The sequence below is a fragment of the Notamacropus eugenii genome, chromosome 1, assembly GCF_028372415.1.
Source record: "Notamacropus eugenii isolate mMacEug1 chromosome 1, mMacEug1.pri_v2, whole genome shotgun sequence".
Taxonomy (NCBI): Eukaryota; Metazoa; Chordata; class Mammalia; order Diprotodontia; family Macropodidae; genus Notamacropus; species Notamacropus eugenii.
The window spans coordinates 221,765,178-221,792,920 of NC_092872.1; the positions used below are offsets into that span (position 1 = coordinate 221,765,178).

At 42.5% G+C, this 27,743-nt stretch overlaps 1 protein-coding gene across 22 annotated transcripts in view; it reads right to left on the reverse strand.

The window, feature by feature from the left end:
• Window positions 1-1,117: 1,117 nt before the first annotated feature.
• The window catches only part of GRAMD2A (GRAM domain containing 2A), an 80,302-nt gene continuing 53,676 nt past the window's right edge, over window positions 1,118-27,743 (reverse strand). For 6 of the 22 annotated variants that reach the window (XM_072627933.1, XM_072627932.1, XM_072627927.1 and 3 more), the window contains 11 exons: window positions 26,409-26,522; window positions 25,579-25,636; window positions 25,006-25,078; window positions 22,759-22,862; window positions 21,626-21,724; window positions 19,510-19,581; window positions 18,416-18,526; window positions 14,793-14,949; window positions 14,096-14,195; window positions 8,418-8,522; window positions 4,938-5,691 (listed from right to left, as the gene is read on the reverse strand). In XM_072627933.1, coding sequence (XP_072484034.1) covers window positions 5,634-5,691; window positions 8,418-8,522; window positions 14,096-14,195; window positions 14,793-14,949; window positions 18,416-18,526; window positions 19,510-19,581; window positions 21,626-21,724; window positions 22,759-22,862; window positions 25,006-25,078; window positions 25,579-25,636; window positions 26,409-26,512 — 1,041 coding nt within the window. In that variant the 5' untranslated portion in view covers window positions 26,513-26,522 and the 3' untranslated portion in view covers window positions 4,938-5,633. Of the gene's footprint in view, window positions 1,218-4,937; window positions 8,005-8,413; window positions 8,523-14,095; window positions 14,196-14,792; window positions 14,950-18,415; window positions 18,527-19,509; window positions 19,582-21,625; window positions 21,725-22,758; window positions 22,863-25,005; window positions 25,079-25,578; window positions 25,637-26,408; window positions 26,712-27,743 lie in introns of those variants that run through there. The other 16 variants (XM_072627943.1, XM_072627942.1, XM_072627944.1 and 13 more) reach the window with 12 other exon arrangements.

Sequence of the window (27,743 nt, forward strand, 5' to 3'; positions counted from 1 at the left end):
GCCCAGCAGCCTCTGGGAGAGGGAAACCAGGAACAAAGCAGCTGGGGCACTATATTTTGTGCAGTGTGTTCTTCACTCCCCAGGTGTTACTGAGTGCTGTACAATGGCAACAACAGGAAGAAATCACTTTTCCTGGAAGGCCCAGGACCCCTGCCAGCTTGGAGTTTTCAGCACAATGACCTTGCTGAGACCCCATAGGAAAAGAGTGGCATAAAAATCATATTTAGAAATTGAATTCTCTTTCCTATGAATTTGTGTTATGGCTCCAGGGACAAAGGAGCAGATCTTTCTGGGGCACTTTCTTGATTTCCTTTTCTTATCTGTACCCCTCCTTTCAGATAAAGATCTGACAATAAATAGAAGGGGAATGTTCCTAAAGCAGACACATCTATACCCACACCCCAGTGATAACCAAGACAAAGCAGGGTCTTTTACTTCAAACTTCCGTAGGTTAAAGGCAGTGAGTTTGAGCTGTTAGGGAGGAGTCAAGTTAAATTACAAGTAAAGTCCTAGGAAGAAGCCTAGGCTTTGGTTACCTCCCAATGCCCTGATTTCCTCAGGATCTGACAATTTTGCTTTCATCGAAGCCAGAAAAGGCCCTTTTATAAGAATGTTTTTCTTTTTGTTTTGTTTTTTTTTAGAGCAGCCTCCAGCTTTCTCCCAGCATATCAAGCGGGAAGAGTCAGGTTAGTGGGGGTAGATTAACAGCAAGTTGAGCCTTGGAGTAACATTCAGAAAGGATCTACTTCAATATTGCAGTAAGGTGGAGTTGGGCTAGAGCCAGGGGGCTTCCTTAGGGGGCTCTCATTTTCTGAGGCAGTCCAGCATCCAGTAGAGTGCTGTCTCTGTAGCAACATGGCTGAAACCTTGGGTCATCCCCTTGGACTGGTTGGGGTAGGAAAACTTACAAGGATAGCCTTCTTTCAAGTATTTCCATATATGCTCACCCTTCACCTTGACACAAGTTTTCTGGTTTTGGGGGTTTTTTTGCTCTCCTCTTCATGTTTTTTATCTGACAGCCAGACTGAGTTAGGCAATCCTAAGCAAATGAAGAGAGCAGCCCATTCCTGGAAGATGAAGGTTATCCTTGGGCAGGGAATTCAGAGACACAAATATCCTTCATTAGCCGTACATTTATTTTTTTCCAAATTGAGCTTTGGGATCCCTCCAAACAGAAGTTCAAACAAATTGCTTTTGTTGCTATTCTTTTAATTTACCTGTGGGGAGAAGGAAGTAAAAGAGAAAGGAAACTTCTGTCAGGGAGAAGAGGAAGTGGGAACCAGGAAGGATCCCATGATTCAGTGCTGCTGGATTTCCTCTTCCAAAGGATAGTAACTGGGCATGTAGTCATTACTCCCCACCCCCCCCGCCCCCGCCACCAGAAGTAATCGCTTCCGTCCTCTGAACTCTCGTAACACTTTGTATTTCTAATAAGGTTATAGCATATCACTGCACAAAACAATAAATGTTTAATGAATGAATGGCATAGACCACTTTTTTTTATATTTGTGTCTCCCTTATCTCCTAGCTTAGCGTTTTGCACATTGTAGGGTCAAATATTTACTGAATATTTACTATGTGCTAAGTACTAGTTATCCAAAAATCTAAATGCAGTAGTTTCTGTCTTCAAGGAGCTTATATCCTATTGGGAAAGGTAACATATACCTGTATAAGAATATACAAAATAAAGACAAAGTGCTTTTATAGCGGAGACGTTAGCAGCTGGGGGATCAGGAAGGGCATAGGAGGTGGAACTTGAGCTGAGCTTGGAAGCAAACTAGGAGTTGTAAGAGGCAGAGATGAGGAGGAAGATATTCAAGCCAATGAAATGGTATGTTGAGTTCCTAGAACTCCTTGGACTGAAGAGCGCAGTGAGGGAAACAATGTATTTTAATTCTGTAATTATAGTATTCTGGAAACTGGGTGGAGCCAGTTTATCTAAGTTTTACATGTCAGAATCACAGTAAAGGTCCTGAAAGGGCAGATCAGGATGAATTCCTGCATTGGGAGGAAGAAAAGTAGGGGGAAAAAAGCTGTGGAAGGATCTCCTAGTAAGAAGAATGAAATTTGCACCTCCTACCAGTCCCCAACCCCAGGGTTTAAGACAGAGCTTCAACAGCATGTCCTTTGGGCCTCAGAAACCCTCTTGTGATCTTTGCTGCCACCTGGTGGACTGACAGAAGCTATATTCCCATTAAGAGCATTCCAAATAAGACACTGAAGCCACCCACCACTTGGCAAGTCTGATGTCTTCACAATGCCTGATGATAACCCAGGGAATGGTGGGTGGCACAAGGAACTGCTCTCTTCTAGAAAAGTTACATCCTGGGACTGACTGAAGATGCCCTCTTGAGAGTTTTTCCCAGGACTCCTTAGACGTATGGTTGGACTGTGTCCTAAAACTCAGAGGGGGAGGTAGAAGGATTAAAAAAAGAGGGCAGTCCCCTTCTCTAGTGCCCCTACTCAGTTTCTTGGACTGTGTGCAACTCTCTCCTGTGATGTGGCCCATGATCTAAGTTCTCTTTCAGTTCCCCTCAGCCTAACCACCAAGACAAATAAGTATAACAGTGGATAGAGTGCTGGACCCAGAGTTAGGAAGACCCGAGATCAAACCATGGTCCAGACACATGCTAGCTCTGTAACCCTAGGCAAGTCATTTTACTTATGTCTGCCTCATTTTCCTCAACTGTAAAATGGGGATAATAATAGTGCCTACCTCTCAAGGTTGTTGTGAGGATCAAATGAGATACTGGTAAAGTATTTGGCACAGTGACTGGCATAGAAGAGATCATTAATAAATGCTTCTTTCCTTCTTTCCTTCCTGAACATGATCTGTAGTTTTGGGGCAGCTATATGGCACCAGGCCTGGAGGCAGAAAGATGAGTCCAAATCCAACCTCAGATACTTACTACTGTGGGACCCTGGGTAAGTCACTTAACCCTGTTTGCCTCAAATTATTCCTCTAAAAATAAAGATAATAATAGCATCTATATCTCAGGTTGTTGTAAGGATCAAATGAGATAATATTTATAAAGCACTTAGCACAGTACCTGGTTCATAGAGTTTATTAAATGGTTGTTCCCTCCCTCATTCCCCTATACAGTTCCTTTGACCCAACTATACCACTGTTAGGCCTCTACCTGAAAGAGATCAAAGAAACATGAAAGACCTATGTATACAAACCTAGTCATAGCAGTTCTTTTTGTAGTGGCAGAGAACTGGAAACTAAGGAAGTATCCATCAAATAGAGAATGACGGAAAAAATTATAGTGTCAGAATTTAATGGGATACTAGTGTGCTCTAAGAAATTACAAAAGGGAAAGGTTCAGAGAAATCTGGGAAGACTTATATGAACTGATGAAGAATGAAATGAGCAGAAACAAGAATACAGTCTATACAATAGCGTTTGAAAGACTTAGCACGTCTGATCCATCCAGTGACCAAGTCCAAGCCCAGAGGGTCGGGGTTGAATTCTGCTGCCTACATTCTGATCCAAGATACAGGCAAGCATTTTTGACATGGTCAGGTGTGAGGATTTGTTTGGCTTCACTCTGCAGATTTGTCATAAGGGTTTCAGATGTTTTTCAGTGCAAAGAAGGAGAGAAAATAGGAGCTTGTTTGCTGACAATTTAAATTTTAAAATTTTAGTCAAGGCTAGTTTTCTCCTTTAGGAATTTGTAGGGTTTGTGTTCTTACCAGTCAGGAACATGCCTCTTCTCAGGACACCAGGGAACAAGAGTCTCATTTCCCAGGGAGCTGTGTTCTCCTGCCACTTACACTGAATGTTCCTGTTATTAACATTTTTCTCTCTCTTCATTCTCATCTTGTGGGGTCAGTTACAATAGGCTAGCCACCAGTTTCCCATCCCACTAGTAAGAGCAGGTCAGTTTCCTCTCTGAACTTATTTCTTCCTTAGTAAAATGGACAGTTTTCATTGATAGTTAACCTAGTTCCATTTTTAGAACTAATTTTTCCTATGAATTTTTTCTCTTTCATGAGTAAGCTGCTGCTGGTGAACCCTAGAAAAGTATCTTAAGATTCATATCCCCAGCCCTGAGCCCAATGCCTTGAACACAGTAAATGATTAATAAACATCGAATTGAATCTTCTGTTTTTATTCTTCTCATCCTCCTAGGTGAGGCATGGAGATTAACTGGTCCTGTTAATTAAATGCTTCCAGCTCTTGGGAAGATGTGTAATGTGCATGCCTGTTGGTCATTTCTTCAAGGAATCTTGACCACCTCTAGAGATTAGCAGAGAGGAAAACACTTGGATGCAGCACCCACATCCAAGTCTGAACTGAAGTACACAGGCCTACATATTTCAGAGGGGTAGTGACATCTTAGGAATGGTAGCATTGCCTAATTTGGAATTTAACCTCTGAATCCAGGGTTGGGATGTTGGGAAGGATCATAGGGTATATCAATGAGTTTGATACTTTAAATTTCCACCTAAACCAGCTCTAAACTCACCAGAATCCAAAGCTGGAATGTGGGCTCCATATTATAGGGTCATAGATTTAGAGATGAAAGAGACCTTAGAGGCCATTGAGTCCAAATGTCTCATTTTATATATGAAGAAACTTAAAATAGTTATTGTGTCGTAGGTGAGATTCAGACCTAACCCAAGTTCAATGCGCTATGTATTCTTACAACATGCTATATGCTCTCTATGACAGATGTGGGAAATGGAGGTATACAGTATGAGTGACTATCCTTAGCAATTATGAGTAGCAAGACAAGCTTTGCCTCTGGCTGTAGCATTTTCCGGTATTAATCCCATGCCATACAATTTAAGTTTGGGATGGATTTCCAGTGGGTTTGCAACAAGACATAAAGAGGAAGATGATTTGGGGCCCACTGCTTTCTGGATGCAGGGTAGCCTATCAGGAGTGTCAATAATAGTGAACTTTCCAAACCACAGAAAACAAGCAAAAGCAAATTTTTTAAAAATTTAAATATTATCATACGTTTACATCATACTGTATTGAAACAGCCCCAGTATTACCCACCCACCTTTCCCAGACAATACAGAATCTGGTTGGACCATCTTCTCAGGAAATCAAAAGAACATCCAATTCAAAGTATGTCTATGTAATAAATACTTAGAGTTTACAAACAGTCATCACAATAGAAGATGCCATATTGCCCCTAGTGCTCAGGTACCACCTCTACTGTCCACTGACTGATAAGATGAAATTTAGAACTATAAGTGTGAAGTGCTATACTTGAGGTTTAAAAATCGGCTGCCCAGGTCAGGGTGGGGAGGAGGGAAGGAGAGGGACATTACTAAAAAGTAGTTCACGTGAAAAGGATGTAGAGTTTTTAGTGGGCTACAATGAGTCAATGTGTGATGTGGCAACCAAAAGAGATAATGTGATTTCAGACTACATTAACATAAATAATAGTGTCCAGAATCCAGGAGATGATAATTTTGCTATAATCTACCCTGGTCAGAAAATAGAATCTAAAATATGTTCCATCTAGGGTGCCATATTTGAGGAAGGACATGGGCAAGCACATCTTGAGGAGGTCAGCCAGGCTGGTAAGGAAACTTGAAAGTCCTGGATGTTTGGTTTGAAGAAAAGACTTAGAATATGGACATTGTCTTCAGCTCTTTGATGAATCTTCATTTCAAAGAGAGATTGGACTCATTCTTCTTGGCCCCAGAAGGTAGAGGTAAGACCAACAACTGGAGATTGCAGAGAAGCAAATTTTAGCCCAACAGAAGGAAAAACATTTTAACACTTAGAGCTTCCTAGAAATTAAATGGGCTCTCATGAGGTTTTGTGTTCCCTATCCTGAGGGGTCTAGAGGGAGGGTCACTTGCTGAAGGCTTTGTAGTGGGGAACTCAGACTTCAGGTACTGGTTGAACTAGGCAACATGAGAGGTCCTGTCTCACTCTAGGATTCAGCGATTGAGATGGCTTCAGCTGCCCAATGCTGTCTGACCCTCCAAGGACTAGGACAAGAGGAAAGAGTTGGAGGTAGTGTGACAGATCCAGGAGCTCCTCAAAAGGGGCATGTTCCAGTGTTTACAGCAGCATTGATTAAGGTTACAGAGTTCATTCAGGGAAGTTTCACAAGCATCTCTTCTCCCCCACCCCTTCTCTGGAATTCCTGTTGGGTGTCCTAGGAAGCTGGGGCTCCCTTTCAGTTATATACCCACTTCCAAGCTTGACACTCCCACTTTCTTTCCCCAGGGTCCAAAAAGGAACATCCCAAGTCGCCAAGGAGCCTATCAGAAATCTTGAAGAAGAGGAGAATGGCTAACAACCTTTACAGGGTGAGAATTTCTGTATTGTCCTCGGTGATACACTTGACATGTTCTCTTCTCCTCAGTATCCTTCTTGACCTGAATTTAAATGGTAGGAAGAGAGGCTAGGCTCCCTGCCTGTCCATGTGGCTAAGCTAGTCAAAGATTAGGGAAGGGAGTGAATGGAAGCTACAAGAATAGGGAATGGGATGGGGTGCTAAATGGGGGAAATTGTGAAAGCAATCTTTTGCCCTGGGGTTCATGATACCAGTTACCACCTTTTCAGACAACTTCATTTGCTTCTGCTTCTCCCAACTCTCATGCATTCAAAAAGAGGTTATAGGCTTATTTTTTGTTGGACGATCTGAAATTGTTTTCCCTTCTCCAAAGAGGGGATGATCAGGATTATTAGGTTCTTCCCTTAAAAAAATCTTCTTGATCAAGGACTTAGAGAGAAAGCTGGGAGATCCAAGAAGAAAAATCTGGGGGCTGTTTTAATTTAAACATCAACCACATCAAGTTTTTAAAACAAGGTGTGCAAAACCAAGAAACACCTGAGCCTGAGACATGATGTTGTAAATTATTTAAATGAGGTTTGGGGTTGGGGGAAGGAGAAGTGAAACAGGCTTCTCTCACTCCATAGTGTGTCTCCTCTTCCCAGAGAGAACTCTTAGGTAAAGTCTACACTGTCCCAATAATCAGTGCCAGCTCAAGTTTCCAGAAAATGAAGCAGTAATCCAGGGTACCATTTGTGAAGGAGAGCTGAAAGTGTATATTCAAGAATGGTAAAGTTTAAAGGCACAATTATTGACTTTGCTTATTACACCTAAGTTTAGCTCTGACAATGACTCACATAGTTCAAGCAAAAGCACTGGCTCTGACTGATTTGTCAGTTTACCTCTGGCCTTTCTGTTCCCTGGCCTCCTTTCGACGGGTAGAAATGGTACTAACACAGGCATAGATTCAGCAAAGAAATCCTTTGGGTTGTCTCCTTTTCCTCCCACAGCCCACCCCTCCCCAAATGGACCTCAGAAGCTGCTGTATGCCCTCCAATCTCCTCCTTGTTGCCCTTCCAGCTTTGCCCCAGGCTGCCAAGCACAGTGAGGCTTGGCTAAAAGTACATGCAGAGCCCACCTCCTGTTGCTGTCTCTTCTTCCCCTCCACTTAACATACATAGTCTATCTCCGCTTTTTCCAAGTCACCTTTGTCCTGAGCTCATGTCTAGTTACCCCAGCACCAAAATGCCCTTTGGCTTCAGGTGTTCAACTTGGTCTGGGTAAGACTTCCAGGGGGCCTCCAGGTAGAGGGAAGCAAAAGCAACAAGCAGTATTGGTATTCGGTCCTCGGATCCCACAGACAACTGGAGTGAGGAACATAAGAGTGGGAATTACCTCAATGAGACCCTATTCCTGATACCCAAGTACAAAACACTCTGCCTACTCAGAGCACCCATTTCTGAGAAGCAGCTTAGCCTGTTTCCCCGACTTGTTCCTGGCAGCTGGAACTGAGGCACAGGATCCCATAGCTGGTTTCTCCATCTGCTGAGTTGATTCCAATAAGACCAGGAGAAGATTCTTTCATGAGCAGGTACTTCAGATCAGGCGTTCAAGGTAGCAGGAAAATCAGAACTCTTTTCATTAAGACTCTCTTCTTGGCATTTCAGCAACCTGAGGGGGAACTATCTTGGAACCTCAACACCAAGGGCTCCCTTCTTGGAAAGGGGACACACATAGCTCCCTCTGCTGTCACCTGCCACAGGGAAAGAACCCGAGACTCATGGAAGGCAACAACTAGCAAGCAGGCTGTGGGGGAGTTTGGGGGTAAGGATGGGATGGGGAGAAGATTGGCGAAGAGGAAAAATAGCAGCAAGAGGTTTCCAGTCTTCCTTTTCACTTTCTACATGGGAATTTATGGTTAAGTCTCTTAGGAATGAGATGAGGAGAGATTTGTAGCTTCATTCTGCTCAGCTCTCCCCTACACACACACACATGCACACATGTACGCATGCACGCACGTACACCAAGGATGCCTTAGCCTGCTTGACCCTGTCAAGGAACCATAGATCATAGCCCGCCTAGAGCCCAAGAGAAGGACAATAAGGACTTGGTCTGAATCACTTTTTCCTGAGTCCCCCTGGGATCCTGGGAAGTGAATCACCTCACCTGTGTCTATGGGAGACAGAGTCCCAGTTCAGAGAGCACAGTTGCTGCTCCAGCCGGAAGATTCGAAATGCCATGTAGGATGATGATACAACCAGGAGGCAGATCCTAGGGTAACAAGAGAGCAAGCAAGGTCTGGATTGACCCTCCAAAGAAAAGAATCCCATCTCTTCGATTTTTCCAGACTATTAAGGGCCTCGTAAACAGAAGACCAAAGCCTTTCTGCATCAGGAGGAACTTGGGTGCACTTCTCAGATGAGGTCTCATTTCCTTCTAGTAGTTAGGGAAACAAGACCCCTAACACAATAAACTGCAGCCGCCGTCTACCACATGCCAGGGCTCTACCTAGCTGCCTTGGGAAAGGGTCCCAGCCGACCATCGTGTTGTCATCTCCTATTATCACATCTATCAGGATCAGTTCCATTGGTCTCAAGGCCTAATGTGTGTTGAGTGGCTTTCCGAGCCTCACGTCCCCTACACCTGAAGGCCAACTGAGTTACATTCCTTTTGGTGATGCCCAGAAAGTCTTATGTGGTAAATATTAGAGTAAAATAGCCACGAAGCCGAGGAAGTTAGCATATTAAAGAAAAAGAACCATGTAACCAATAGACCCCCTCATACCCTCATTGTATATTTATCTTGATTTCTCAACACCTTCACTCCCTACTTAGGGGCTGTTAGGCCCCTCAACCATGCTGCTGTAAACTAAGTTTGGTCTTCAGAGAAAGCTTTTTTTTTAGAAACAAGAAACTTAAACCTCAATACATTTATGTTCCACAAACCTACAGGGACCAAGTCCCTATGTTTCTCAAAACTAAAAAAAAATGCTTCCATTCTGAAGCTACAAAGCAACTCATATTACTTCCCATCCTCCCTCAGCTCACATAAATAGCATCTCTGGAATTCACAGTTCTCAGGACTCTTCTATGGTACTGCTGCTGCTAATAATAGTAACACCTTAAAGTGCTACATAGCACTTTAAAAATACTTTACACAGAATCTTATATGATCCTTGTGTATTATTATCCCAATTTTACAAATGAGGAAATAGAGTTCCAAGAGTTTAAGTGGTTTGACCAAGGTCACAAGGCTATCTAGTAGCAGACCCAGGGCTATAACCCAGATGTCAATGATAGCAGGTTCTCCCCACTACATCATGCTAACTCCCTTCAAATAGTTTTGTGCTTTCAGAAGCTGCTCCTGACATATGTGTGTGGCTGAGACAGAGTGAGCAGGTTAAAGACTTTAGTTAGACCAGATGGCCTCTGATACACTTCTCTGCTCTGATTTCCTTGAGCAGGTAACCCATAAATGCTGTCCTAGAGGACCTAAGGGTATTGAACACTCCCAGGATCAAGGGAGAAAGGAGAAAATACTTGAGGAAGGGGGAAAAATGAAAAAGCAATTAACCTATTTTCATACTAAAAAATTTCCCACATATAGTTAGTCTTTTTGATCATCAGATCATAAATTTATAGTTGGAAGGGCCTTTGGAAGTCATCCTGAGGTCCAGAAAGGTTAAGAAATTTGCCCAAGGTCACACAGATAGGAAGAAGGAAAGCTGGGAGTTGAACTCAGGTCCTCTGACTTGATTGTAATACTGAACTTAAAGCTTAAATATTTTCTAAGGCCTGTGATTTCATGAATCCTAACAACCCCTTTGCCCTGGAAGGAGGGTGCTAAGACTCACCCCATCTTTAGGATATTTCAGAATATAAACATTCATTTAAACATTGGTACATTGCCATTCTAAGTAAAGCCAGAATGAAAAAGAAAGTTGCAGCTATGGAAGGATGACTATGAGTTTCTCACTAGAGAAAAGATAACTTTTTCATCCCTTACTAAAAGGTTGTATGAGTTGCTATAGCCAAAAATATACATCACCCACTAGCCAACTTTCTGGTACTTATCCCCTCCAAACTTAGGTTGGCCAGTCTTCAGAGACAGAAGTGGGTGGAGTTGCTTTCAACATTCACCCCAGGACAACAAGAAATGCCATTTCATCAGACACATGTTCATCTCACTTGGCAGGGCTCATGATGGACACAAGTAAGAAGATCACCGTGAATAAGTGAATAAAAAGAGTTTATGCACCAATGTTTATGGCAGAGGATGAAGAAGTAGAGAAAGTTCACAAAGAATTCCTCCACCTTAAGTCAATACATCCCTTAATATTTGCTAACATCAGTGCAAAAGTGGACATTGAAAAGGTGGGAAGATTCAAAATGCCATGTAAGATGATAATATAATAGGAGAGATACTAAGGGAAGTGTTGAAAAAATGGTTCAGAATTAAGAAATAAAAGAGGGCAAAGACATTGGCAATAGAAAAGTCTTATGCCTATAAATCCTGAATATTTTCTTCAAGAAGAAACCTTGAATAACATCACAAAAGATGAAATTTTATCTTTATGGAGAGATTATTAATGTAGGGGTCATTCCTAAATCTGCTGTTTTTCTTCAGACCATTGACTTGCCAGAACAAAGATCAAAATCAGCACCAAATCAGAAGAAATGATCATATATAGAAATATACATGTATGTACATGTATAAAAATACACATATACATATACATACATGTCTATATTAAAAAAAGTTTCTGTCTGACCTATTCAAACTACTAAAACAAAAAATGGAAAAATGGATAAAAGAAAAGACATTAACATCAGTTCCTACAAATGTAAAACAGTTGCTATTAACAAGGCCAAAAAAGCCCAGAAAATGTTTTAGCCAACAAACATTTTATGTCCTTGACAAACGGAGAGAGATAACAGTGAGGGGACAATACCAGTTTTGCAGAATCTTACAGGGAAAGAAAGTGGGAGATTATTACCTCATGAGATAGGGAAATAGTGAAGGAAAAAACAAAATTCATATAAGATCCAGTTAAGTTAAATCATCCTAAAATCATTTAAAGATGAAACTGGAAACTTCCCAAATTTGTAGGAATAGGTAAATTTAAAAAGCATTAAACTCTTACTATATGCTAAAAGCAAGAGATATAAGTACAAAAACAACAATAATTCCTGCTCTTGAGGAGTTTACATTTATAATAGGGTAAGATAATACACATAAAGGAGTTGTGATTAGGGAGGGTCACTTTGGTCAGGAAAGTCACAGGAATGGAGAGTGGTACCATAGGATAGTAGATTGACATATGTCTTTAATGGTTCAAGAACTAGAATGTGTAGGAGAAGGCTTACATCCAGAGATAAATCTGTTGCTGAGAATATGGCCAGGGAATAAGGAGGGAATTGAGGCCTCCCTGAAATAATGGGCCAGGTAAGGCAGTCACTAATGAGATCAGTGGGATCCTCAGGCAGAAATTCCAGATATGAAATGGTTATAGCATTTCTATAACTATTTTCTTTATCCATGACAGCAAAACATCTCAGTCTCTGATGTACAATATGAAGAAGTAGAAATGGTCTTAAAGAAAAAAGAAAAAAAAAAAGAGCTGTGGGATTAGACCAGATATATAGATAAGTAGATTAGATAAAGCATTTACTAAGTACTTACTACAAGGCATTGTGCTAAGCACTGGAGAAATGAATACAAGTTAGCAAGATAGTCCCTAAGGTGAAGAATTTTATATTCTAATATGGGAGAAATTGGTGCTAAAGGCAACATAATTCTGAAGATACTGAGACTAATTCTCAAGATAACCAAAAAGAAGGAAGATAATGAATTGGAAAAAATCATGGAAGGTATTATTACAGTTAAAAGGTCAGAAGGCTATCAATAACTACCAATCCATATGCCTACTTTTGATCTATACATGCATCTAAGATATCCTCGATGAAAAAATGAAAATGGAATAGTTGGGCTTTCACAGAAGAAATTCTGCCACAGACCATGTCTTTTTAAAAAGAGATTAATGGATGTAAAATGCAAGAAATAAGATAAGAGCTTTGCAGATGTCAACATCTTTACAGTCACGTGACTGAAAGATAACAAAACATATGTGATCCTACTGTCTTTTTTTGGATTGTTTTGAAAACTATTTGTTTCTACAGAGCATAATGCTCTCCTTCAACAAGGCATTTCCTACACATGTGATAAAGTCATAGAAGACTCTTTGATAGGTAAAACTGAGAGCGTTTAATTCTGCAATCTTTTGGTTGTTAATATGAGGCAAGATAATAGTAATAATGATAATAACTGACATCTGTATAGCTCCTACTATGTGCCAGACACTGTGCTTTACAAATATCTCATTTGATTCTCACAGCAACCCTGGGAAGTAAGTGCTAATATTATCCCAGTTTTATGGATGAGGAAATTGAGGCAGACAAGTTAAGTGACTTGCCTAGGGTCTCCCAGCTAGGAAGTGTCAGAAGCTGGATTTGAACTCAAATCTTCCTAAATTCCAGTTGGTGCTCCAACTGGAGCTATCTCACTGCCCCAGAATTACAGATCACATGAGGATGGAAAGAAGGAAGCATGAATTTCTTAATAACCTTCTATGTGCCAGGCTCTATGCTAAGTACTTTACAAGTATTAACTCATTTGATCCTCACAATAATCCTAGGAGGTAAGTGGTATTTATTATCCCCACTTTATAGTTGAGGAAACAGGCAGCACAAGTAAAGTGACCTGCCCAGGGTCACACAGCTAGGAAGCACCTGAGGTCATATTTGAACTCATATCTTCCTGACTCCAGGCCTACCATTCTATCCACTATCTAATCATCTAGTTGCCTTTAAGAGAGGCATTTGTCTCTCTGTAAGTCACTTAAAGAACAACAGAAGAAAGTATGGTGGTCATAAGTAGGCCAGGCAAGAAGTGGTAGAAAAGGCAGTGAGCCCACCATGGAGTAAGAATAAGGGATAAAATATGGACAGCCTAACTATTGCATTGATACCTGTATAATGTTAGAAACCTAGAGGAACTCCCAGCCTGTTAAGAGGACCCATTATGAAAAACTTGTGGATATGGACAAGAGTTGCTGAGATGGAAAAGTGAGGATTGCATTTGTTTAAAGGGAATTTCTCTCCCTACATCTGTAGGTCTGATTTTTAAAAAAATGAAAATGAGATACCTCTGGAGTAGATGCAGTGAAAACCAGGAATTATCAAGTCCAAAGTTTATGGCATGGTTGGGGGGAGAAAGGAGTGAACAGGTACCAGTGACAACTCACATGTCACTGCTCTAGCCATCCCCTGACTCTGCGTCTGTATTCCCTTCCTACTTGGGCAATGGGGAGTCATCCTTATCAAGGCTCACAGGAGATGTAGGAAGTGTTACCCACAGTGCATGTTATTGTTACAATATCTAAGACTTAAACCTTGAAAATTATTATGTACACTAAGAGTTGGGAGGTGACCTTTACAAACATCTATAATATGTAGATGAACACAGGAGAAATCCTAAGGAAAAACCCTTGTTCCTCATGGTACCAAGAAGAATGGTTGAAAGAAATAAGTAAGCAAACTGGCCTCCTGACTTTGTCACACTGCTTCACCTCTACAGGGCTTTTTCCTCCTCTGGAAAAGGAGGGGATTGGATTAGATGCTTCTGAACAACCTTCCAGTTTCTACATTCTAATTCTATTAGGATGAGCTGAACTCAAGGCCTGCCAGAGAAAACTCTTGAGACCACCCCACCATACCCAAAGACCTTCACCCCCAACATGAGGCTCTAAACCCATTCCTCACCATATACATACATATCCCACTTACAGTACGAAGAAGACCTTGAGCAGTTGGTAGTCCCAGGGCCTCAGCTCTGGGCTGCCCTCCGGTTCCCCCTCCAGTTCCTCCTCTGTGTGGATGGCATTATCTAAAATGGAAGTGCAGCAAAACTCATAATCCATGGTGTGCCCAGCTTCCACTCCATTAAAGCACAGAATCTCCTCAGAAGCTGTTGTAGAGAAGACAAGCCTCCCTGGCATAAAGTCCTGTCACTAGGATACAGCCCAAGGAATCCCAACTCATCCTTTCCCTGGGAACCAAGTTTGTTACTTTGAGTTCTTAACTATAATAAGAACTTTTAAATATGGGTTTTGTTGCAAGGCTTTCAGCAGCACCCAGACAGCTCTTAGAAAGCCCCACCCCACCCCACTATGGTTAACCCTATAAAACTTGAGGTGGGTGTGGGGACAATTGCAGGTTCTCTGTAAGTGCTGATACAGATTACCCAGAGAGGCCTGTCACACAGGTTTATCCTACCCTGCATAAAAAACTGCCATCCCTCCCTGACACAAAGACTAAATATTTTTATTTTAGTTTTGCTTCAAAAGCTCCCTAATCCCCTTTCTTCCTTCTCCGTTTTCTAGGCTCATCAGAATTCAGAAGTTTACATAAATGAGCTGGGAGGAGAGGGGGGAGTGAGTCAAAGGCCTCCAACACCCTATACTCCAGCCCCTCCCCAGCTCACCACATGCCAGGGGTTTCTCAGAGGGGAAAGAGCTCTCCTTGGTGCCCAGGCTGTTCATGGATCCCCGATGAATGCAGGGGAAGACATCATCAGGGAGGGACAGAGACAATGACGTTGGGGACATCTTTCTCCATTTTCTTTCTGGAACGAGACCTTCCTATGGAGAAAGAGATTCCATCCTCACCACTGCTGTCAAAATAGTTACCACCACCCATCCCAAGAGGCTCTTCTAAGACAGGGAATTGGGCCAGGACCTCCAAGTTCTCTCAGAAAACCATTATCCTGGGTATGTTCAGAGCTGTGGGAAGCCATCGCCATGGCAACAAGGAGATGCCCTCCTACCATCTTCCAGGTTCACTGTCTCTGACTCAAACCAGCTCTCTTTGAATCTTTAATCTAAAGTGAAAGTGAATAAATGATTTTCCTGCTGTGGTCTGAAAACAGATAAGGAAAGGAAAATTCCACTGGAATATGTCTGATGCCAGGGTTCAGTGTAAGCTGGAAACAGATCCAGTCAATGCCCCCCAGATGTCCCAAAGTACCAGTTCCATTATCCCTTCAGTCATAGCAATGCTAAGACATTTTAAACAACCCACTCATAAGCCATCCCCTTCTTTAGACCTTCCTAATTTGCTCTGTATCAATGGAAAACAATTTCACTGATGTAGAAAGCTGCTGATGTAGAACTGTGATGCTACCTTAAAAATTAACCAGGCCCAGTGCATTTTTCCTTCAGCTGAATCTAAAAAAGCAGGTCATGCTCTGCCTCAGATCAGCCAGGTGGACTTTGCCCTGATCCTTGTTAGACTCCTAAGCAGATTTAGATGGCTCTCTAGGGAGAGTCAGCATTTTCAACATGAGACCACCTCCTCAAATATTCCATGAGGGAAGATTCGAATTAAGAACAATGCTCTTGGCTAAATGCTTGTTACCTAGAAACTTTTCCTGTATCTCAGTATCATCTCTAAGCCATTGCTCAGGTTAGTTCTCAAGTCCAACACCTCCCCCCCCACCCAATTACCTTCTGTTCTGTGACACAGATAGGAAGGCCCCTCTTTAACACATCTAAAGCAGTGTATATGCTAGCACATGAGCTCCCAAAGATAGCAACTTTCCACTGAAGAAGCCACTGCCTTTCTTAAAAAAGAGTTGGGTGTTAGGGGAAGTAGGATGGCTAGAGACCTGGTCATGGCTTCAAGTCCCACCCACTGACACACACTGGCCAGTGACTCCTCAGTGCCATAGGCAGCTATCCAATATTCTAAATTGCAGAGCAAGTGCCAGTCTGTGTCAGAGGAGGGAGTTCCTCACCCAGAAGAAATCACAGGTCTAGTAAAGCAAAATAAAAACAAAAAGGAGAAAAGCACCAGAATCTTTCTGATAACACACATAGGGAACTGACCAAGACACAGGTTGGTCACTGAACTTTGCTTAAACCCTGCTAGCCCTACTAGATTTGGACATAGGATCTTCCCAGAAAGACAGAGAAAACATGGGATTCCATTGGTCACTTAAGCATGATCAGCAGAGCAAAATGAAATGGAAAAAGTGCTTCCCTCAGTAGCTCCCATGGTGATGACTTCCAGTCGCTCCCCGGAACTTCAGTCCCTCATTACTGATGACCTTCTGAAAATTTCTGCTAAAGGTCCCAAAGACATCTCAAATTTAGCATGTCTCTCCCCACAAACCCCCTTCCAAGCTTCCCTATTTTTGTTGAGGGTGCCACCATTATTATAATCACTCTGGTTTGCAATTTCAAGTCATGCATATCTTATTAGTCACTAATTCTTGATGTTTCTGTAGCTACAACATCACTTTCTCCTTCTCTCCACTCACATAGTTCCCATTGTAGTTCAGGCTTCTCATCACCTCTATCCTGGATTATTACAATAGTCTCCTAGTTGGTCTCCCTGGTTCAAGGCTCTTCCTACTCCACTCTAGAGCAAAAGTGATTTTCTGGAAGTACAGGTCTGGCTATGTCACTCCCTTACTCAATATACTCCAGTGTCTCCCTATAACCTCTATGATCAAAATAAAACTCTCAGATTTGGTATTTAAACCCCTTTACAATCTGACTCCAGTCTGCCTTTCCAGCCTTATCTACACTTCTTTCCGTCATGCCAAACTGACCTTCTTACTAGAAGGAGACTACAGTCTCCTTCCTAATACACAGCACTATGTCTCCTTGCCTTTGTACTGGCTATCTCCAGTGCCTAGAATACGCTCCCTCCTCATCTGCACCTCCTTAAATCCCTAGTTTTCTTTAAGGCTTAACTCAAATTCTCCCTTTTCTAAGATCCTCCCAGAGGCTAGTATCTGCTTCCCAAAATTACCTTGTATCTATTCTATACACACCCACAGGTCTAAATGTTGGTTCCCTAGGCTTGATTATAAGTTCCTTGATAGCAGGTATCATTTCACTTTTATCTTTGTATCCTTAGACCTTAGCATAGTGGGTGTGTAATAGATGCTTAATAAATGCCTATTGATTGGTTGATTCTTAGGAATAACATTCTGAGACCATTCCATCTTTAACTCACAGGGACAGTACCTAGGGTCTTATTCCTAATCTCTATGAAAACTTACTGATGAAGTTTCTTATTGTGATTGTGTCATGAAGGATCACCTCATAATTTAACAACTTAGGGAACTATCCAGTGAAATAATAACCACAGGAGATCTAGTCCAGCCCTCTCAATTTGTAGATCAAGGCCAGAAAGATAGTGACTTGCCAAAAAGTGAGTAAATCACAGAGCAAAGACTAGAAGCCTGGTCTTCTGAATCAGTCATGAAATAATATAAGATCATAGGTAGAGATGGAAGGCACCTTAGAGGTCATCCAATTCATCTTCCCTCACTTTCCACATAAGGAAAGAGAATCTCAAGCTTAGAAAGTTGGTTGCTTTAAAAAAAAAAGTTCTGCCTGATATTGAGCCAAAATCTGCCTCTGTATAACTTCTACCTACTGGTTCTAGTCCTTCCCTTTTGGGTCCAGGCAAAACAAATGTTATCTGTCACATATCAACTCTTCAAATACTTGAAAACTGTCATGGCCTCTGGAAGTGGTCCATTTTCCAGCCTAACCAAACCTCTTGTGGTAGGTTTTCAATCTCCCCATCCTGGTTTTGGACCCACTACTTCTTGTTAATGGAATTTCCATTATACCAACCTATACCTTTCCTACTGAGAGGAATTAGATTGGAGAAAGCTAAGGGAAAACCTAGACCAGGGGTGAGGAACCTTCTGTCTCAAAGCCACATGTGGCCTTCTAGGTCCTTGGGTGTAGCTTTTTGACTGAGTCCAAGTTTTACTGACTAGATCCTTTTATTAAGGTGATTTGTTCTGTGAAGCTTGGATTCAGTCAAAGGGCTGCATTTGAGGACTAGAGGGCCACAGGTTCCCCATTTTACCTTAAGGAATAAAAGGAAAAGGACAATTCATACATATTTAGGAAACCCAAGCAAACTTGCAGTGGGGTGCACTATCAGTTCAGTTCCAACAGGTGACAGTGGAGTATAAACAGGACCCTAATGACCAACTTTGCTAACAGATGTCTCCACTTTGAGGGCATTGAGCAAAGCCATGTTGTGCTGGGTCCCTTGAACAGACCCTCATGCTCTTACGGAGTCACTGTGGGTCAGCGGGCCTTTGCTCCCACAGGCAAATCTCACCAGAGACTCAGAGTCGGGCTCATCTGGATATTCTCTTAGACTGAGACTCTTCTTACTGGAAGGCTGTGGAATAAAGGAGGTAAATGTTACTATCTCTGGAGCCGAGCTCCATGGGACTTCATTTCCAGAGGAATCCTGGGGTTCTAGCTCCTGGGGATCCCAGTCTAATGTGGGCAAACAGGGCTCATAGGCAAAGAGACAACTAACTGGGCTTCTTTATCAGAACCTTCATTCTGCGCCCCTGCTTCTGAGGGAGAAATGTTCTAGGGCTCCCTTCTGTCCCTCTTTATCCTTCTTTTTCCTCCTATTTCTTGTTGCTTCCAAAGCCTAAAATAAAGGTTGGAAGAAGACCTGGTCAGAGTTCTTCACCTGGAGTAAATGGGACCTCAGATCAACCCAGATTACAGGGGGTCCGTGAGTTTGGATAGGAAAATGATTGGGATCCTTTTGTCAACTGATTTATTTTGTTCTACTTGTTTAAAAGCATTCTGAGAAGGGGTCCATGGGCTTCACCAAACACTGCCAAAAAGTCCATGACACACAAAAGGTTAAGGACCTTTGTTGTAAATGAAGGTGAAGGTAGGGCAAAGAAACCATTCTGGTTGTTTGAGAAGAAACCTAAGCCTACTAAGTAGGACTGAGCTTCAAAGCAGATGAGCATACACACAGATATAGGAATGGCAACACCCATAATGCGCATCCATGAGCACAGAAACATTCACACAGGTGTTGTGACCAAATAACCCACTCTGCCAAAGTGGAGGCCTTCATGGGAAGTGCTAGTCCCTTAAAATTCAGCTCAGGGGTACTCTACTCTGGAATCTACCCTTCTGTGTCCTACCTTCTCCTTTGCCCTCCTCCCCACCTTTTCTCATCTCCTACTTGCCAATACTACTACCCCACATATTGGGGCAGAGGAAGAGTGGGGATGTCATTCCCTTAGAAAAGGCTTAGCTCAGGGAGAGAACATGTGAGAAGGGCTCCCTCCATAGGACTGATGCTATTGGCAGGGCCAGCTCCCAAAGGAAGCTAGTGCCCAACATTACCTGCAGGTGGGTGCAGACTCTCCTCAATACATCATACACGCTATCCCTTGAGATCAGTGACACAAAAATATACTAGGATACAGAAGAGAAATCACAATGAGCAAAGAAGGCTGACAATACCTGCTCTGGTCAGCCTGTCCTTCAGCTCTAATATTGGCAATCACCCATAGGATACAATCAAGGAGTGCTCTGAACCCTCCCACACATATATACCTTAAAAATATATTTTTCATGGGCCTGTCACAATGGCTGCAATTTAACTAGAGACATTGAAATCCCTTTGAATTTGGAAGACTTTTTGAACTTCCAGAGTCTTCCATGGGAATGCCAACCTTGCTGGGGGCACTATAAGCCTTACTGTCTGTCCAAATCTGAAACAGACAATAAGCTAATGACATTAAGATAATAATAATAAAACATCAGGGAAGAGAGGGGCAAGGTGATGGGAGATAGGTGCTAACAGGGGAGGTGAAGTGGCCAACAAATATTCACAGATTTGTTACCCGGGGCGAGCCCTGGGTAGGATCTCGTCCTCTTAGGAGACTTGGGCTTTGATTTGTATACATTGTTTCCCCCATTAGAATGTGAGCTCCTTAAGGCCAAGTTCTGCTGTACTGCCTTTTCTTTGTGTCTCCAAACTGAGCAGGGCCTGACACGTAGTAAGCACTTAATAAAAAAACTTTTGTTATCATTTGGGTCAGATCAGATGAGAACTTTATTGCTTTTGCCGAAAGGATTGCAGGATCCAGGTTCCTCTGGCCTTGGGGCTGCAAGGCAGGTGTGAATCTGTGTCCTGATTTCTTTTTCACCATGCTCCCTTTTATGTGACACGCTTCTGCCAGGGGCATACAGATTTTTGGCCCACAGCCTTATGCCCCTGGGGCAATCATCAGCTCTTACTGAAACCACAGCAAAAGCTGCCTCAGCCTTAAAGAGAATATTTGGTCTGGAGAGGTCACCTCCAACGCCAAGAGGTCAGAACATCATGACCCACAGGTCAGCCACACACAGGACTGGAGGTTCTGTGCCTTTGACCTGAGTAGTAACAGAGCTAAGGTCAGCAGCAGGAGAGAAAGAAATATAGCCCAGGAAAAAAGATGGCTCCAGTTTTACTCCAGTGGTATTAAGGGTGTCTCTGTGTGCAAACATAGCAGACTTGGGGAGGGGAGGAAGAGTAAGTGGGAAGGACAGTAAAGGAATTAACATTTTAAGTCCCCCAGGTTCCCTCCTGACCAAGAGCAGGCTGTGGTGAGCAGCCTGGCTTCTTGGGTCAAGGAGCACAAGGATTCCCAAGCTGCCATGCTCTCTTCCTATCACATGGATCAATCTGGAATATTACTATTAATAATACATTCAATATAATTAGTTCCATAGTTGAACAACACACTGAGTTAAATAGTTTTTGTGGACTAGCCTAGAAATCTAACCACCATTTCCAGCATGGTTTCAGGAGGGAATGTGTTTCAAGTTAAAAAGCAACCTACTTATCACCGAAAGTAATAAAGCACAATTATTGTTAGGATAATGATCATTTTCAGCAACTGTTTTTTCTTAGGATGAAGAAGAACCTTCTCTGTAGTTCAGAATCTCTGGGCATAGCCTAAGGCAACAGGGGCACAGAGTAATTGGCCTCTATACCAACAGTAAAGTATAATTTAAGAAACACTTTTAGATCTGTCATTACAGTTCACTGTGAGAGGAAGAAAGGCATGTAGGGCCATGCTGGCCTTTGTGGGGAACATTGTCTGCCCTTGGACGGTGGTGGTGAGCTACCTAACAATTGTTTTCAGTCATGTCTGATTCTTTGTGACCCCATTTAGGGTTTTCTTGGCAAAGATACCATAGTGGTGTGCCATTTCCTTCTTCAAATCATTTTACAGATGAGTAAACAGAGGCAAACAAGGTTAAATGACTTGTCCAGGGTAACATAGCTAGTAAGTATCTCAGGCCAGATTTGAAATCAGGAAGATGGGTCTACCTGACTCCAACCCAGTGCTCTATCTACTGTGCCACTCAGCTTCCTCCAGTCAACAATGTCCAGTCTTGAAAGGATAATACCTGCTGACTCAGGGAAGAGTGAAGAAATATCTGATGTGGGGTGTAGAGACTCACTGACCTTTCTGCTTGTGTTTGTTGTAATAGCCAGTCCATTGGGCAAGAGTCTGGCCATCTTGTGCTTTTTTATCATCTGGACAGACAGCACAGGGATGACTACCTGAAGGGAGAGAAGCAAGCTCCTTTTGGGATCCATCCTCCCCCACCTTGTCAGAAGGCACCATCCCTTATATCATCAACACTGCCCCACACATATTCAGCCCCTGATGGCTGGGAACTGGGCAAAGGAAAATAAATTTTAAGCGCATGATTCTACCTTTTAGAGTATCTATGCTTTAGCTGCCCCCATCCCTTCCTGTAATCCTATCCTTCTACCCTGCACAGCCAATAGATTCAAGAAGCAGTTTTCATTCATTCCATAACCTCCTTCCAGCTCTCTACTCATGTGTCCATCCACAAGGACCATTTGTGAGAATAATATAGCCTACAGAGAAGCTGAAAAGTTCTGCTGTTTCACCTTTAAAAATAACTATCTTCCACCTTTTCCCCCTTTACAACTAGACATATTCTCCAGCACCTGAAAAGGTATACTCCCTGATTCCCACTCCCACTCTCCATTCTTGCTGGAGAAAAGCCATGTACATACGCAGGATGATCTTGACTAGTCAAGTGGCCAGAAACTAGTTCTGCTTAATCCAAAACATGGTTAGCTATGTTGTGGTAATGATCACACATGGAAAATCAGAGAATACAAGAATTGGGGCCAGTTTTAATAATTCAAAATATATTTTGGTTCTCTAAGGCTTTTTGGACAAGGTTTATCAGTGTAGAGTCAGATAGACCAATTTAGACCCTGCTTGGTTTCTGGGATGTCCTCTCACTATGAGAGGGGTTTAACTAGGTCTTTCATCCCAGAGTTTTGGGGGAAGCAGAACACAAGGGAGGACTCCATTACTTAACATGCTTCTCTAGACCCTGATAGGAGCTGAGATGCCCAAAGTGACTATGTTTTGTAGAGCTATTCATTCATTTGATTCACAGATATTTATTGATAACTTTTAACTGTGGAGGTTAAAAAAATCCATAAAATATCTCATCTAGTTCCAAAAACCAGACATCTGGACCAAGCAGTCAGTTGCAATACATGCCAGAGATTGCAGACAGAGTCCCCAAAAGGGGGCAGCACCATCATACCTTGATGTCTTTCCCAAAGAGGCTGGCATGAAAGCAGAGCCAATTGTGGGAGATATATAGACGACCTTGTATGAGGATGTCCCTTTGGAGTGCACAGGAACACACTGGAATATAGAAATGTAAAGATATACATCCACATAGATAGACCCACAGTCAGCAAAAACAAACAAAAGACAAGTCAAATAACACAGTATAGGTCACAGTATGAAAAGAGAAAGGCCCTGGGCCTCCAGCCACTACATGAAGCATATTAAGCCAAGGCTGGAGATCCATCACACACACACACACACACACACACACACACACACACACACACACACACACACACACACACACACACACACACACACACACACACACACACACGCGCGCACGCGCGCTCTCTCTCTCTCTCTCTCTCAACCAGGGATATCAGCTGTCTGATTAAACTCATCCTACAACTTTCTTCTACCCTCAGTTCTTTTGGACTTCCCCAGTGGACTTCCCAGGAAAGAAAGGCTATTGGAAAAGACATAGATTCCCCTCCTCTATGATACTCCATGCTCCATGCCTAGGAAGCTCTCCCTTACCTGTATTTATCTCTTAGTAACTCTGGTATTCTTCATGACTTAGCTCCAAGCCTGCTTTCCGTAGGAGGCTTTTTTGACCCTCTCCATCCTTCAGCTGCTACAGCCTTCCTCGCAAGGGTTATTTTCTATCTTTTCTGTATACATTGTGCATGTTCCTAATTGTCTGCCCCACTCAAATGTAAGCTCCATTAGGCAGGAACTATTCTCCCTTTCTCCGTATCCCTTTTCCTTAGCACAGTGCCTGGCACAGAGAAAGTACTTAATAAATACTTGTTTATCCTATCTACCTGATGCCACAAAGTCAGAAACAGAGCCCAGGAGACCCTGTTCTCTAATCTGCCTTCCCCTTCTGCCTCTCCTACTTTATTCCTTTCCTTTCAATCTCTAAAGATTCCTTCACACATACATTTTTGGATACAGCCAATATGTTTAAGGGTTTAGTTTTTTCTTTTTCTTTTCTAGTAGGAGGTGGGAAGCAGAAGAGACATAGTGAGAGATTATCCCAAAGAAGGCACAAAAGAAAGAAAATAGGGTGATTGAAGTCTTTGAAAATGCCCAGAAGGCAAGCCGGAAAGAAACACAAACAGGTCAGCTGCATATGGAAGTTTTAAGGCAGTTGGAAAAGTAACCTGCATTATTAAGGCAAAAAGTAACCTGTATTAAGGAAAAAGGAAAAGTAGCCTGTATTTAAGTAAAATTTATATCTTCGTGTAAAGTCCTCTTTCTCTGTTCTACTTCATATGTGGAAATGTTTGTTTTATTTGGTGTTTGTTAAGTTCAAACCTTTAGAAAATTTAATAAGATTTCCTACATAACCCTGCCTCTTGCCCCTCTCTGTCTCCAACAATGCCCTCTTTATTCCCCAGAATTTCCCAAAACTTTTCCATTCCCCCAAAGCAGCCTGCTGTCATGCAGAATCCTGTAACCGTTATCCCAAAATGCCTTTCAAAACTTCCACTTCAGAAAAATCTCATCATCTCTTCCTTCCTGCTACCCAGTTCTGCTCTCCATAGTCACCTCACTCACTCACAATTTTCAGTCATCCTCTTTTCCTCCACCTCCAAAGCCCTTTTCTTGGTGTTACCATTCCTAGCTCTCTACTTTTCTCCACTACCTCAAAGAGGCCCCACTAAGCCTTGGCCCTTGGCTCTCTACTCTCACACAACGGTACTGTGCAGGAAAAGTCCTTTGAAAAACATTGCTAGTGAGGAGGAAACTCAGCAGTTTCCATAACAAGAACGATAACAAAAACTCACATTTTATAAAGCCATTTGCAATTTACAAGAAACATTTAAGACCTCAACTTTGTATCCTAGCTCAGCAAAACCTTTTTATATTTTTAGAAAAATAGGAACCAACAAATGTTCCAGGGCCAGCACTATAAAATCCTAGCATGTCTGAGCTAGAATGACCCTTGGAGTAGTTCAAGACCCTCTTCTTATGTATTAGAAAGGTAAGACCCAGAGAATAAAAGTGACTGGCCCTTGGCCAGAAGTAAGTGTCAGAACCAGGACCTTAAGGTTCATCTTGACTCCAAATCTTTCCACTGTACATTGCCTCTCAAAGACTACCTAGAAAAAGGCCCCTAACTTGACCACCTCTGAGTAGGAATACCCAAGAGATCCTCTGTGATCTAGTCATCCACACTATCTGGGCTGAAACTGTATCATTAGCTCACCTTTCAGAACAGTCTCCTCTGGGGGGATGTCCTTGAACAGCTTATGATATTGGTGGTTGTATTTATTTGGTGTCTGCAAATAAACATAGCAGGTTTGAAACACTATGGACCCTAGGAAGCAGAGGCCAGCTAGAATGCCCCAGATCCAAGATTCCCAGGTAGCAGACCCTAAAAGGAACTTTGTAACTTACCAGGAAGACAAAGGTAAATTTGAATGGTAGTTTTCTGTATTGAGCAGGTCTCAACAAGTTAAAGCTATCACTTGAACTTGCAGTCTTTCATCAAGTGAGGAAGGCCTAATGCTTTTGTGTTGACATAAGAAGTAACACTTTCTTAAGTCTCCAGGTAGCAGAGGAGTCTGATGCTCATGTGGTTCCCTGGTGACTGAGCCAACCACCATGGAAAAATCCTTGTCAGTGGAGTTAAGACTTGCTAAACCATCAGAACCCAGTCTCCACTCCCTCTGGAGCTCTCTAGCATCTCAGGCTGGGTCAAGGGGAGGCCCTAGCTCTTGTTTCTCCCTTCCCTTGGAACTTTGCTCCTGGAAGGCAGGGACAAAGATCCCAGACTCACCACTTCTAGGCTGCTTTTCTTTATCTCTTCATCCTTTAGGCCTTCAGGCAGATGCACACTGTAAGAGAGACATTCCACTCTGGGGATAACAAACCCATTGAGATCCTTCCCAAGTCCATGCTTCCTCAGACCCAAGCCTGCTCCCCCATTCTGCCCTGGCTATGCTGTGGAGATCCAGGACAGCTGCTTTGAAAATCAAAGTCATTCTCTGGGCATGGGTATGAGCACAAGAAGCATCAGAGGCTCTTGGGCCATCATCAGTAGGTTCCTCCCAACCCTGCTAAGTGCATGGCTCTTAGGAAGGCCAAAGGCCTCAATTGAAGTCCCTGCCAACCTCAAACCTTTTTCCACTTCTCTGTCCAACAGGCAACCTATGGGATAAGCTTATGGCATGGGGACCGTCAATCACAGGGAATGAGTAGAGACAAGGGGGAGGGATGGTGGGCTGGGAGTAGAAGGCAAGAAACTAACAGTTCAGATGGACCCTAGGAGCTCAACCAGGGGCATGGCCCGAGCAGGGCAGAAATGCTCTGCTCCCAGATGCTGCTGAGCTTAAAGTGAAAGTGATCTGCTAGTGACAGCCCCAGGCTAGGCTGGGAGAGAAAGCCAGCGGGATGTAGCTGCAGGATGTGGAAATCCAGTCCTTTGTACTGCCCAAGAAGTGTGTGGGAGAGAAGGCTCTCAGGTAAAGGACGGAAGGGAAGGGTACTTCAGATGGCTTTTATACAAGCCCTCCAGATTTCAAGGATAGACTTTGAGGAAAGAGGAAGTGACCCCCAAAGACTTGTTGGGAAATGCTCTTCCAGGTATGTCCTCAAGGAAGTACTCACCTCTCCTCCAGGGTCTCCAGGTAGGGGCTCCGTTCCTTTGGAGATTCCTCCAACTTCTCCAGTTGGTCCACTGGGATCTTCAAGGGTACTGTTTTTTCATGCATCTGTTTGGAGCTGTAGAACGCCCAGAAAACCATGTAGAAATACCAAAAGGCACAGACACACAAACCCAGGCCATTAGAAGAAGGAGGTGGGTCTGCACTTCTCATAGAGTTTAGAGGCTAAACCTGAATGTAGATCCTTACTCTACAGGAAGTATCAGGGAAGTAGCCTGGGGGTAAATTAATGTACCAGCAACTGGTGCAGAAGTTAGGAATACTGAAAGCATGACATATATACTTTGAAAAAGTCATTAAACTGTGCATACTCTATGACTATATATTTGACCATATGCCACTAGTGGGGCAGCTAGGTGGTGCAGTGAATAGAGCATTGGGCTTGTAATCAGGGAGACATGAGTTCAAATCTAGCCTCATACATTTACTAGCAGCATGACATGGGCCTCAGACACTTATTAGCTGTATGACCTTGAGCAAATCACTTAACCTCTGTTTGTCTTATTCCACTAGAGAAAAAACTGCTCCAATATCTTTGCCAAGAAAACCCCAAATGGGGTCACAGAGTTGAACATGACTGAAAAATGACAAAAAAACAACAACAAATGCCACTACTAAGCCTATAACCCAAAGAGAGCAAAGAAAGAAGAAAAGGACCTTTGTATAAAAATATTTATAACAGTTCTTTTTATAGTAGACCCAAATTAGAAATTAAGAGGGTACCCATGTATTGAGCAATGGCTAAATAAATTATGGTATATGAATGTAATGGAATTTGTGCTCTAAGAAATGGCAAAATGGATAGTTTTAGAGGAAAGAAGAAATTGGGAAAACTTCCGAACTGATGCAGAGTGAAGTAAGTAGAACTGGAAGCACAGTTTATATCATGACAATGATATTCTAGAGAAAAGCAGCTTTGAAAGACTTTAGAACTCTCTTCAATCAAATAGTAAATCACAAATCCAGAGGACCCAGGATGAAGTATGCCATCCACCTTATGCCAGAGAGATGATGGACTTAGAGTATAGAACGAGAAGTACACTTTTAATATGACCAACATGGGGATTTGTTTTGCTGGGATATGTGTATGTGCATGTATATATGTATGTATGTGTGATTATATGTATATGTACATGTATTTGTATATATGCTATGATTTTTTAAAATAGAAAATAAAGAATGCCTAAACTACTGTTACATGTTCAAGAGAGGCAAGCTATCCAAAACACACACACACACACACACACACACACACACACACACACACACACACACACAC